This window comes from Equus asinus, chromosome 6, assembly GCF_041296235.1.
Source record: "Equus asinus isolate D_3611 breed Donkey chromosome 6, EquAss-T2T_v2, whole genome shotgun sequence".
NCBI classification, from domain to species: Eukaryota; Metazoa; Chordata; class Mammalia; order Perissodactyla; family Equidae; genus Equus; species Equus asinus.
The window spans coordinates 101229271-101242630 of record NC_091795.1 but is presented as its reverse complement, the minus strand read 5'-3'; the positions used below and the strand labels follow the sequence as shown (position 1 = coordinate 101242630).

The 13360-nt window shown below is 56.8% G+C and overlaps 1 protein-coding gene across 25 annotated transcripts in view; it reads right to left on the bottom strand.

Annotated features, from left to right (window-relative positions):
* Positions 1-13360, bottom strand: part of MYT1L (myelin transcription factor 1 like) — a 451359-nt gene that overhangs the window by 24512 nt on the left and 413487 nt on the right. For all 25 annotated transcript variants that reach the window (XM_070512674.1, XM_070512676.1, XM_070512678.1 and 22 more), the window contains 2 exons: positions 12252-12335; positions 10706-10927 (listed from right to left, as the gene is read on the bottom strand). In XM_070512674.1, coding sequence (XP_070368775.1) covers positions 10706-10927; positions 12252-12335 — 306 coding nt within the window. The remainder of the gene's footprint in view (positions 1-10705; positions 10928-12251; positions 12336-13360) is intronic.

Sequence of the window (13360 nt, the reverse complement as noted above, 5' to 3'; positions counted from 1 at the left end):
GCCGCCTGAGGGAGCGGCTGCCACTCAGGGAGGGGCTGAGGGGCCAGCACCCGAGGGCGACTCTGCCCCCGAGGGCCGCCCGCAGCAAGAAGAAGGGGCCGCAGTCCGCCGACCCCAGGAACTGACTCCTGCCAAGACCCCGAGGGAGCGTGGAGGGGCTGCGAGCTCGGGGCGCCGCTCACGCCTGATCTGAACCTTGACCCTAGCGGAGGGCGCCCACCCGTGGGGGCCGAGATGACCACCGGGCGTTGTCTCCAGCCCCTGCGTCCATGGGACGTTGGAGAGCTGGCAGGAGACTCCTCGGAAAGCGGTGAAGACGGCGGCACCGCGCCCCCCGCGCCCCCCATGCCCCCGCGTCCGGGCGCTGCTCCTTGGGGCCGAGGCCGCGGACCCTGCATCCCCACCCTCTGATGCCGCCCCCCCAGCGGAGAGACGAGCTGCAGCCGGCCGTGTGAGGGGCTTCAGGAGGAGACGTGCAGTGACAGTCCCCGGCAGAGGCTGCAGGGGACCCTCGGCTGAGTCGGGCCGGGAAGGCGAACAGAGGCCGGGCTTCCGACTTTTCTCGCGGCCCTTCGGGGTTCGCAGTTTGGGACAGATGTTGGATCTTCAAACATCTTCAAACAGGAAACCACTGAGAATGAATTGGAAGAGGTGGAGCGCAAGGCGCTTTTGGGGGCAGCGGTCAGCACAGGGCGGTGCACAGGGGACCTGTCCCCCGGGGCGTCGGGACCAGGACCCGGGGGAGGCTGGACCCCGAAGGGCGGCGAATGCAAATCCCCAGAGGCTTTCCCTTGTGGCCGCCGGTGCCCAGGGGGCAGCTCGAGGCTGGCGGGCCGGAGGCAGTGAGGACGCGGGAGCTGAGGGCTCCCCGTGGCGCCGGTGGAGGCCTCCTCTCTCCTTCGGGGCGGTGGGTGCCGGTGGACGGACGCGCAACAGGCCGGAGGCCCCCGGGCCCCCAGGCCGGCCGCGCAGAGGCGCAGAGTCAGGTCCTCGGCAGGGTCCCGGCGACCCTCCTTGGGGGGCTGCAGCTCGCACAGAGTGGCTGCTGCCTGCGGCCCCCTCCGGCAACACCCCAGACCTCGGGCCGGAGAAGAGGCCGTGGGCAGACCACAGGGGCACCTTCCCTGTCCCCCGCGGCGGGGCAGCCTGGCCAGACGGCCGAACAGTGTGGACGGCGTGGAAGAGGGCGCGGCCGTTCCCGGGAGTGCCCTCCAAGGAGCCCGCCAAGCCCACTCAGCGCAGGGTCCCATCTCCCTCGGCGCGTCTGCTCCTCCTGGAGGGGGCCACCTGGACCCTCGCTCCTCGCTCCTCCTCTCCGGCAGGTCACAGAGAGAGCTGGAATCTGGGAGGCCTTTCTTCTCGTGTTAGTGTGAAGTAGGATGCTTCGCATATGCTGCCTTAACAGAAAGTCACCGCCGGGTCTGGAGCGCCCGGGCTCTGCCCCGCGGCTCCCTCCGCGCTCTGGGCTGCAGACCAGGACCGGACTCAGAGAGCCGGACGGCGGAGGAGCGTCCGCGTGGGAGGGCGAGGGTCCGAGTGCTCGCAGCGAGGCCCCAGGGCTCGTCCTCGGCTCGGATCGCAGGTGCTGGACGGGCGGTATTTCGCTCCCTGACGCTGTGGAATTTGGGTTTATCATCAGAGAAGGTCTTGAGAGAAGAACAACGCGAACCTCCTTTAGTGTCCTCCATCTGTGCGGGTGTGGTCTTGGCGACAGGGGCCAAGAGCTCAGCCATGGGAGGGAGCGGAAGGCCTCCCCGTCCCGCTCACTGGCAGACATGGACACGGCTGTGCTCGGCCCAGAGCAGTGGGCGTTCCACGGGGTGAGGACGGCTGGGGTGGAGCAGGTCCGCCCCACTTTGCTTCCCGGTCTAGCCCTGGAGAGCAGCTAGTGAGCTATCCTGTGAGACCAAAATGAAACCTAGGAGACAAGGTCTGCCCTCGTTAATGATAGTTTCTCGGGTACCTGCACTGTGAAAGCCTGTCCTAGGTCTTGCAGGTGTACCGGGTGAGTGAGGTGAAGGTGACCCATGGATGGAGAACACTGGACAGTCCCAGCTTTCTCCTTACTGGCATGGGAAGGTGAGTGACTGGTCTTCCTTGAGTTAGTTTTCTCAGCTCTAAAATGGGAACCATACAGATCTCAGGGTCGTGTGGTTGACTTTACACGTTTTTGTAAAAAGGACGGCAGCTCGACATCACAGAGAGGCAGGATGCATAAACGTTTCCTTCTCTTCTTGGGCTCACAAAAACTACGTTTCCCAGCACCCCATGGGTGGGCTATATTTCCCAGCACCCCATGGATGGACTGCATTCCCCAGCATTCCACAGGCGGACTACATTTCCCAGCATGCCACAGGTAGACTACATCTCCCAGAATCCCATAGATAGACTACAACTCCCAGCATCCCAAAGGCGGAGTCCTTTCCCAGCAGCCCAGAGGAAGACTACCTTTCCCAGCATCCCACGGGTGGACCACATTTCCCAGCATCCCACAGGTAGACTACATTTCCCAGCATCCCACGGTAGACTACACTTCCCAGGAGCCCTTGCTTTAGGTGATACAATGGACTGAGTTCTGCCCACAGGAGTTGGAGGAGGTGTGTGCTCCTCCTCTGCCGTGGATCCTCCACGTTCTTGTTCTCCCTCCGGTTGTGGAATGGAGACAGACTCTTGCAAAATGTGCTGAAGATGGCAGAGTACTTCTGTCCTGTTCCCCAGCCAGTTCTGTTATGTGAGCAAGAAGGGAAGATCTGCTCTGTTGGGGCCAGTTTCGGGTGTGTTTGTTATGGCAGTTAGCCTTTCCTAGCTCTTACATTAAATGAGATGATTGATCACAAAAATAACTCACCTGGTAAGTATTCAGTATGACGACTTATTTTCACTACAATTCTCTTGAGAAGAAGCAAGCAAAATAAACATTCTAAAAAAGACTACCTTCTCATTTATGATAGATAGTGGGGGAACTGAAAATAAATAAACCAGATCATATGGTCCAGGTGGAAAAGGTTTAAGAGTGTCTAGGAGGTGATTTTTTAAAAAAATTATTTTGGTTAAGCCCTATGAGAAAAGATAGGACTTCTAAGATTATTTATTTTTCAGGGTTAGAACGTGACTTTAATTTTGGAGAATCTTCCTAATCTGCCTTGAAGTGGAGTGGGATTGGGGTGATGGCAGAGATGTATGTTCAGCATCCTTACACACACAAGCAGGTTCAACAGGTAAAGACGCCCCTCCAGCCGCATCCCCTCCCCTCGCCCTGCAGCTCTCTCCTGCCTCTGCTGGCCCCACGGTGTTCCTGAGTCCTGACATCCCCACCCAGGCTTGCCGAGGGTCTTTGCAAGGAGGTGGAGTTGGGCCAGTCGCCTCCTGAGTCAGTTCAGACCCAGGCAGAACATTCTGGGGTTCCTCTTTCCCTGTCCTTCCGCCTAAGGCCTCTGACCACGCTCCTGGCATCTCGCGTCTCCAGGCCCTTTCGCACCTGGTGAAGCATTCGTGTCTGATGACATCCAGGTGCTTCAAGCTGCATTTAGTGAACACGGCTGCTCCCTGTTTTAACCACAACTCTGACCAGCCTTTTAAAAACTGTGTTGAGTCAGTGACGCATAAAAGCATTTCTTCAGCGCTGATATGTGCAGGCATGAGCGAGGTGCTGTGGACATGCGGGAACTAAGAAATGGTCCCCATGCATACACACAGGTAGTCACAACAGAGCACGACAGACCCTGCAGTCACTCAGTGGTGGGGCGCAAAGGGACGGACCACGCTTCCTGGAGAGAGAAGTCAGGGGCGGTTTCAATAAGTTGATAAAAAGGATCAGAGTCGAGAAGAGGCACAGAGGAGAGGGGCCCTGGGTTGGAGCATCAGGCTGCCTGGGGTGGAACCCTGGCTCACTGACAAACCGTACAACCTGGAGCAGTTACTTCACTTCTCTTTGCCTCAATTCCTAATCTTTGAAACGGATGATTAGGGTACCTATTTCCCTGGGTTGTTATGAAGATTAAGAGGGTTAATATACAAAGGTGTTTGGTGCACACTAAATGCTAAATAGCATTAAGCAACATTATTTAGAAGGACCGGAAGGCATTTACGGGGCAGATGGGGAGGTGGAGAAAGGGGTATTCTAGGTAACGGGGAGGCGGAGGCGTCAAACACTAGGCTGTGGGTGGGGTCCTGGCAGCTCAGAGAGGCTAGGTGAGGCGGTGGAGGTGGGTAGGGGAGAAAGGGCACAGGGCCAGGTCAAGGAGACCTGTGGGTGCACGTTAGGAATCTGGATGTGGTTTCCCAGCCAGTCACCTCCTCCCAGCTTCTCTGCCCTTCCCTACCCATCCTGCACCCTGCTCTCATCATCCTCTGGACCAGCCACGCCTCACGTCACCTCTGCGCCTGCATTCCCCCGGGGCTGCGTCAGAGCTGCAGGTCTGTTTCCCTTCTCTGCGCCCTGACGGCTGAGTGCTGCGGGAGACAAATACGACGCCTCCCCGGCGGGTCACGGGTAATGGGTCAGGGTTTCCTGGAGGCCTCGGCATCCCCATTACTCATCTCGCTCAGCTCATGGCCTTTCACTCGCTCCTCAGCAGGGCATTCCCGCCCTCCCCAAGGCGCCTGCCTGAGGTGCCCGCTCACTCGTGGCTGCGTCCTCTGGGGAAGCCCGGTGTGCACAGCATTTCCTCACTGACATCCTCACTCATCTTTCCTGACCTTCTAGTGCTTGGTTTTCTCACCTCCTCTAAGATCTGGCCCCGTCAAGTCCCGAGCCCGCGCTGTGTCATTAATTTCCTTCCGTCTCCGGTTTCTTCCCTTCAGATGAATAACATGCCCAGTCTCTCTCTTCCTGTGACACCCTCCTTGCTCCCAAGCCCTTACGGTCACTCTGAGTGCTGTTCTCTCGTCTCCTCTATGGTTCTCTGGTGTCACAACCTCCTGTCACCACTTGACCCCTTTCCTTAGCCCTCTGGCCCATCTCCGTCTTGCTTTGGCATCGGGCGCCTTCTCTGACCTCTCCCTGAGGTGACTGCCATGTTCCTGATGTCTCCGCCCTCCTAAACTTGGAGTCCAGTAATCCCCGGGTCTCTCTCTCTCTGCCACCCCATCCTGTGGCCACCTTCTCCTCTCCCAGATGCCCGGGCCCTCAAAACACTGCCTGTCGCACGCCTGTCTCTGTCATGGCCTCACTCTGGTCCGCCTGCCCGCCTATGCTGGGGTTGCCCATGCGTCCTTGCTGCCGCTCTTCTCATTCTGCTCCTGGTCCCTGGGTGGCTGTGGAGCCGGTCCTGACCCAGCTCCTGCTCATTCTTACAGTGCTCTCTCCAGAGCGCTGTCCTGACTTCCAGCTGCCTGCAGACATTTCTGCTTCAAAATCTCACAAAACCTGAAGCCTGTGTATTTCAAATGAAATAATTGTCTTTCCCCCACTGCTGTGGACTGAACGTGTCCCACAGATGCCTGTGCTGAAGCTCTAACCCCCAGTGTGGCTGGTTTTGGAGAAGGGGCCTCTGAGGAAGTGAGTACGATTAAGTGAGGCCGTGAGGCTGGGGCCTCGCTCCAGCAGGATTAACTCATAGGAGTATAAGAAGAGACACTGGAGAGCTGTTTCTCTCTCTGCCACATGACGATGCTGGGAAGGTGGCCGTCTCCGAGCCAGGAAGACGGAGCTTCCCACTGACTAGATTTGCCGGAACCTCGATACTGGATTTCCATTCTCCAGAACCGTGAGAAAGTGAATTTCTGTTGCTTAGCCCACCCCGTCTATTGCATGTTGTTGTGGCGGCCTGAACAGTTCAATGTGCCCATTTTTGTGTAAATGTACCTCTTTTCCCATGTTCTTGACTCGCAGCATCACCGTCCTTGCAGTTGCTCCCCTGCTTGGCTCCCCGTCCCCTGCAGCCTTCACCCACTGGCCCTGCTGGTTTTACTCCTGAACGTTTCTCTAACCTTCCGTCTTTGCTACCATGGCACGGACCCAGCGCCCGTCCTCTTGCATTTGGGTCCCTAGGGGCTGCTCACCCGTCTCCCTGTGCCGTCAAACCCTCCGCAGCCGCCAAGATGGGGCGTGTGAAACACAGACTCGGCGTTCCATTTAAAGCCCCCTCATACACCATCCTTCCCCAGGGCGAAGGGCATCTCTTTCTTCAAAATGCAGCCCAAGTCTCCTCCCGGTAGAGCCTGTCTGTCTAGCCTGGTCTGCCCTGAACCCTCCCCCTCTCTTCCTGACCCCATCCTCTGCTGCGTGGTGGTTTCTATCTATGCACAGCCTCCTCCAGCCCAGAGTCTTCCTCTTCTCTTAAGGGCAGAGAAGTGGTACCCAACTCTGTCAACCAGAGCCTGATGTGGTGATCAGGGATGCCGTTGAAGGCGTCTCCATCACTGTTAGCTGAACGAAATGAGTGACTGATGCAGCTCCAGGGACTCAGGAGAGAGGGTTGGGTGCGGGTTGAGGTTTCCTTGGGAATGTACCTAACAGGTCTCAGTTTCCTAAGATGCCTGTCTGATTTCTCTGAGTCGAAGACCTGTCTTTCCCACCGTGTCCTCTTCCTTGATTTGAGCATTCATCCCATTTGATCTGCCCTACGTGTGGGGTCTTGGTGTAAACATTTGTCCTCAATGTGAGGTCCTGGGCTTGGGGAGGGCGGGTGCTGTGTTTTCTCGCCATCCCACAGTGGCCGTCCTGAGCCAAACGTGGAATGGAGGGGACAGGCTGCACGCCCCACGCACCGGCCGTGTTGGCCTCCCAGCTGGACTGAGCATTGTCCTCAGTTTGTATGAGCTGGAACTGAGGAGTGTGCTCCTGACCTGTGTCATCTGGCCTTCAGCTCCTCATATATAAAATCGGCATTTTCCATAATGCCTTCTAATTGCTGTACAGAATTACCTGACTCCTCCCCTCTGGGCATTTGGGTCGCCTCTGGTCATGGGCCTCATTTGGGGGAGGGTCGACCTGAGAGTCTCGACTTAGTTCCTCCTGCGATTTATCCCGCGTCCATCCTAACGGTGACGAGACCACTCAACCACACACGCCTGGGAGCCTGGCGTGGGCCCCGGCGCGCGGAGGGTCCCCCTGGCCTGCTGCTGAGCCCTGTGGGGCCCCGCGCTCACAGCTGCCTTCACAAGCGATGGGGATGAGCCCGGCGGGAAGACCCTGTCACCCTCAAACGCTCGAGAAACAGCAGAAGTGGATTCGCCCTAGGGGGCCGATGTTTTTAAAATGTGCTGTCTATAATTAGAAAAGAAAAGGAATTCAGTTTTTTTTTTTTATCACTGGGTGTCAGGAGCACGTCTCAGTAGAAACGTTTGCCTTAGTTATATGAGGACGCATCTGGTTTTGAAAGACTCGCTTTTCACGTTGAACACTGCTTGTCTAGAAAGATGGGCCTGTCCTAAAGGTAGGACAGAACATTCTCCACGTGCTTCCCGTCAGTTCTGCTCAGGAAACGGGCCGGGAGGAGGTCCCCTCACACTGCCCCTCCCCTGTTGACAGACTCCCTGTGAAATGATGGAAACGATTTCACGACAAATGGGGCCTCGGGGTGCCCAGAGCTCCTGTCGGCTCTGAACGTCCTTGTCCCGGAATATCCGGGGTGACCTGTGCGAGAGGAAAGTGGCGTGGGCGTGCTCCGGGGGCTCCGGGAGCCACGGTGTGCGTTCCTGCCTCATCTGCTGTTTACTGCTGCTTTGTTATCTGCTGACACCATCAGAAGGTGATCCTCTGTCATCTAATGAGTTGTCACAACTTGGGGAAAAAAGAGAATAAAACAGGAAATTTCTGTTTCAGTCTCATCTTTCCTTCCGATTCTAAAAGCCGCTTTGTGTTCACAGCACGTGGGGGTTCAGGGAGCCCCGCATCTTGGCGCCACCCGTGTCCTTGGGACGCTCCTCCTGACCAGGGCCCTAAGGGTTGCCGGTCAGCCCCGGATGGCCACAGGCCCCGGGGAGAGAGAGGTGCAGACCTCGCTGCGCGGCCCCCGCCCAGCGAGGAATGCTGCGCCTGCCCAATAAAATACATGGAAAGCTGTGCGACAGATAAAAACTGCAGGTCAACATACAATAGGACATTATTCAGCCTTAAAAACGAAGGAAATCCTGTCACAGGCTATAACACGGATGGACCACGAGGACATTGTGCTGAGGGAAATAAGGCAGGCATGAAAGGACACGTAGCACGTGGGCCCCGCACATGAGGTCCCAAAGTCATCAGTCCACGGAGACAGAGGGCAGATGGGGGTGCTGGGGGCTGGGGAGGGCGCCCAGTCAGTGTTTACCGGAGGCCGAGTTTCAGTTTGGGAAGAGGAGAAGAGGTCCGCGGATGGAAGCTGGTGATGCTTGCACTACAGTGTGAGTGTAATTAATGGCACTCAACTGTGCACTTAAAAATGGTTAAGATGGTAAATTTTATGGTATATGTTTCTGACTACCACGAAAATAAGTGCAGGTCTGTTCTGAACGCTGCTCGTGGCCCTGCTCATCCCTTCGACCCACGAGCCCCCCTGCCCTGTTCTCCTTCACGCACAGACATTTCAGACCCTGCAGAAGACGCAGTTAGTCACCCCGCACCAGGGGGCTCAGCGCACTTGCCTACGCGGCATCCATTTCCTTTTCGTCCTCGAGAGGACTAAAGGTAGCAGTTCAGACTGCCCTGGTTAAGCTTTTATAGTAAAATAAGGTTTCACAGCCTCTGCACAGCTCTGCAGCCACAGGTGGGCCCTTTGCTGGACCTGGGCCTGAGAGGCTGGAGAGGTCGCAGTCCTGGCTCCAGTTCACGCTGGAAGCGACGCCTGGACCAGAGCCCCAGGGCCCTTCCCGGCACAGCTGGTGGGTGGGAGGCTGGGCCATGTGGTCATTCCCGCGTGCCTGGGCCTCTGTGGCTCCTCCAGGGACCTGGGACCCTGAAACGAGAGTCTGCCTAGCCCTGGGGGGCTAGAGGAGTGGAGGGCAGACCCACAGTGCTCTGGGGGAGGGGTCTGCAGAGCAGAGAGAGCATTGATGGGGGTTCTAGAAGGGAGAGATTCTCGGGGTGCAAACTGTGCGAGTGACACGAATCTGTCAGCTATGACTGTCCTTACTAAATGTGGCCTGCATCCCGGGGTTCTGTCCTGTCAGGACGAGGGCACCCCTTTGGACCAACTCCCTTCTCCTCGCCTGAGACCCTGGTAAGACTTGTCCCTGGGGAAAAGAAACAGGGAAGAGGCCCGAAGCCCAGGAGAGGCAGGCATCTTTACGAGATCGCCTTGGTTGTGGCAGCTGGGTGTCAGACAGAGGTGTGTGGGGTGAGGCCCAGTGGCATTTGGGGGGCGGGGGGACAGGGCATGACCCTGGCGAGGCCTCCTGCCCCGCTGCCCGAGGCTGGGACTCTGGGCTCTGCAGATGCCCCAGAGCCCAGGACACGCAGCCGTTCCCCCGCAGCTGCCCACCTCTTGGTGTGAGAGCTGTGGAACCCAAAGTACTTACATTTGATCAGAGGAATGGAACTTGTCTCTGTGTCAGATTGCAAAACACGTACACCCTTATTCCTATGCCACATGGGCAGGGTTTACACATTTAATCGATAGCCAAAGATCTAAGAAAGTAGGAACTTTTTGGAGGCATTTTGGCACTGCCTGTCAAACTGTAAAAACTAGCGTTTTTGCTTCTAGCCTGCATCCTGAAGATGCGCTTGCCCGAGAACACGCAGACGTCCGCAGCGGGAAGTCTATGCTCGAGTTCCTGGCACACGCGCACCTGGAACGGGACTGAGCCGCGTGCGCTGGAGCCTTCCAGCGGGCAGGTGGCGGCGCTCTGCGCGCAGTGGGAGGTTTGTCCATCCAAGGACAGTGCCCACCTCGGCCAGTCTAGGGCTTCCAGGGGCAGGGAAAAGGCGCTTGTCCTGTACAGATATCTAAGAAACATCGTGATCTATTTGCATGAAAAGAAGAAAACGCGATGCGCGCACGGGGTTGGCGGTAACCAGGTGCCCTGGACGGGGAACGTCTGCAGGGCGCATGGGCTTCCCTGTTCCCGGGCGCTCTCGGAACGGAGCCGCCGGACCGGACCGCCTGCCAAAATGAGCAGCTAAACCCACAGACGTGCGTGTGCTGTGCGTGCGCGTGTGCTGTGCGTGCGCGTGTGCTGTGCGTGCGTGTGCTGTGCGTGCGCGTGCTGTGCGTGCGCGTGTGTGCGTGCGCGTGTGTGCTGTGCGTGCGCGTGCTGTGCGTGCGCGTGCTGTGCGTGCGCGTGCTGTGCGTGCGCGTGTGCTGTGCGTGCGCGTGTGTGCTGTGCGTGCGCGTGCTGTGCGTGCGTGTGCTGTGCGTGCGCGTGTGTGCTGTGCGTGCGCGTGCTGTGCGTGCGTGTGTTGTGCGTGCGCGTGTGCTGTGCGTGTGCTGTGCGTGCGCGTGCTGTGCGTGCGTGTGCTGTGCGTGCGCGTGTGCTGTGCGTGCGTGTGTTGTGCGTGCGCGTGCACGGAAAACGAAAACCTAGTTCTGACCTTGGAGCCTGGTCGACGACGTCTGAGCCCGCTGTGCTAGCGTGTGGATGTGGTGGGATGACTCTGTACTTCTCAAAACGAATGTAAGCCTTTTCTCTTCTTTTCCCAAGCCTCAGACGGTTGTTAGTTTGGTGTCGCAGTTTTCGGTGTTTTCTTTCTCGCGGTGGGTGATGAGTTAGGAGCTGCGCGCGCCGTGACACACCCCTCCCAGGAGAACTGCCCGGGCCGGGAGCCCAGACAGGTACCACTCACCTGCGGTGCGTGAGGAAGCTGCCGCTGACGTGCCCCGACCCGTCGCATCCCGGCGTGGGACACGACATGCCCTCCGTCTTGACCGACTTCCAGGAGAACTGGGAGCCATTGAGGTACCCGTCCTTCTGCCTCTTGGCTGCCAAGGGGCACCCGGACGCGCTGCGGTGGGAGGCGTACTTCCCGGTTATGTGGCCCTGGCCGTCACACCCGGGAACAGGACATCTGGGGAGCAGACACATGAGACACACGCTGTTGTCTTGCCGCCGTATACCTGGTGGCCTCTACAACTAAGTCAAAATAACCTGACGTGAAGGAAAAAGCACCTCTTCTACTCAAGCAAAAGAAAAAGAAAGGAAGAGGTCGCTAAAAGACACCACCTAGTGGGGCCATGAAATAGTTCAGCCTCGCAGAAATACTTGATCTGCAGCCCGTGAAAGGAGGTTTTTCTGGAGCAGAACGTCTGCCCTTTGTGAGGAATGGTGGATGCCAGCACGTGGAAAAGATGATCCAGTTTGTTGTATCAAGAGAGATGCAGGTGTCTACTTAGAAGACACCACTTTTGGAGAGAATCACAGCTTTGGTGGAAAAATGCAAAGTCAGTGGGAAATTGGAGAATTATTTTTAAAAGATTATTTTACAAATCTGTGTTCTTCTCAAAAGATAGAGCTAGAAAACACTTATTTGTTTGGCCGTGTTTTCTGGAGACCCTACAACACCCCTGCAGACAGGATGTTAAGCAGGAGAGGCTGTATTTAATGAAAGGTCCCGGGATGGTGTTGGCGCACAGTGCACCATCAGTTCACTTTTGTGAACAAATGGGAAAATCGTTGGCTGGAGCTAAAGGTCAACAGTAGGCTGACCCAGCTTCCGAGACTTCTCTGTCAGGGGTTATGGCAAACGGCAGAGGAAACACAGCCAGCACTGCAAACAAATGTTTAACTAATTTTATTGTGTTTTCATCAAAATTTTTCTCTAAGGATATCCAGTGAGATTGAAACTTTGGGAAGAGAGCACAAGGTCTCTGTTATGGATTTCTGAGACCAGGCCCCCTGGGCATCGTTTGGGCACAGGCCCAGGTGAATTGGGGCTGACATTCTCACCCCACACATTCAAGGCCAGGGCACCCGTGGGTCTCAGTCCTGCTTTCGGGCGAGGCAGAGTGTAGCTAGAGGGTTTTCATAAGCCAGAATGCCAGCAGAATGTTCACTTTTGGTGCTAGAGCTAACACCTTCCTACGCTTTCATGAATCTGCCTTTCCCAGTACATTCACTGCTTCCCCCCCACCCCGGGGTCGAGGACGTTTCCTGTGCATTGGTTACTCAGAACGTCAGAAGGACGGTGTTCTCTTGGTACCGCAACCGTAATTTAGAGGACGCTGTGGCCCCATGGGCAGGGGCACTCTGGTTTGGTTTTTGGGTTCGACAGTCTGACATTGCAGTCGACTGATGTCTAAGGCCCTCGCGGAGCTGCGGTTCCTCCACACGCACTCCCTTGTGTCATCTGAGCGCCTGGCCGGCAGCCCTGCCCGTCCCTGTGCTGCGCGTACCTGATGGGCTCCTGGTCCTCCTTGTCTTCTTTGCTCTGTGCTATTCTGATGCCGCTCTTCTTTGCTCTCGGGCACCCTGAAAGGCTGAAGAAGAAGCAGGATGTGAGAAACAGCCGCACTGTCAGTTCTGCAGACTTCCTTCACCAGGATGGGGCTCAACTCCATCCTCTCCAGAAGCCGCTGCTTCTCGGCATGAAAACAGCATCGGAGGAGGGTCCCCCCACCGTGTGCTCTCACAGCCTGCAGACACCTCAGCCCCTTGCAAGGGCACCGAGGGGCTGGGTGGGCCAGAGAAACTGACCAGCTGGCAGAAGTGGAAGCAATGGGGAGTCACCAGGAAGGAGCTGGGGAACTCCTTGTTGAGAGAGGGGGAGGATGGACCCACGCACAGAGAGGGACATTGAGGAGGACGTGCGCCTCCCTGCTTCTCTTTCCTGGAACTGTTTTCGCACAGCCAGCTCGCCAGCCCTTCCACCCTGGGAGGGAACGATATGCTGGCGATCTGTTCCTGCTTATCAAGTACAGGCTTCTGGGTGTACCTGCAGAAGGCACGGTGGAAGCTGAATGTGCTTATTTTATTTAACTTTGAAATTTTTGGAAATAGAGGCTCATGTTTGTCTAAAGGAAATTTTCCAGCTGGAACACAGATGTATGTGTCTATTTTTCTGTTTGACAATAGGCTAACCACAGGCTTTTAGGCTGTTATATATGAGAATATGTAGAATAAATGGGATTCTTTGCAAAGCACTGAAGAACCAGAAATTAGGCAAGAACCAGAAACTAGACTATTACTGAGATGCCCGGGTGTGTGGAAGTGGAACCCTGACAGGAACGCACGGCTGTGTCTCAGGTGGGATATGCTGGCTCCTCGGTGTCTTGCTGAGTTCACAGATATGTCCTTCTTATCAGTTCTGATTTCTTTCTAGATACGCTGATTCTCAGGCGGAGGGCCTGACTCCTAAAGGGAGGCCCGTTCCCCATCACCCCCTCACTACCCGCTTTCCCTAGCATTTTCCCAAGTTGGTGCGGTGGCCTGGCTCCTCTCGGGGGAGGCAGCACCCCACAGGCAGAGGTTGGGTGCAGGGGGTCTCGAGGCCTCCCAGAGCCTG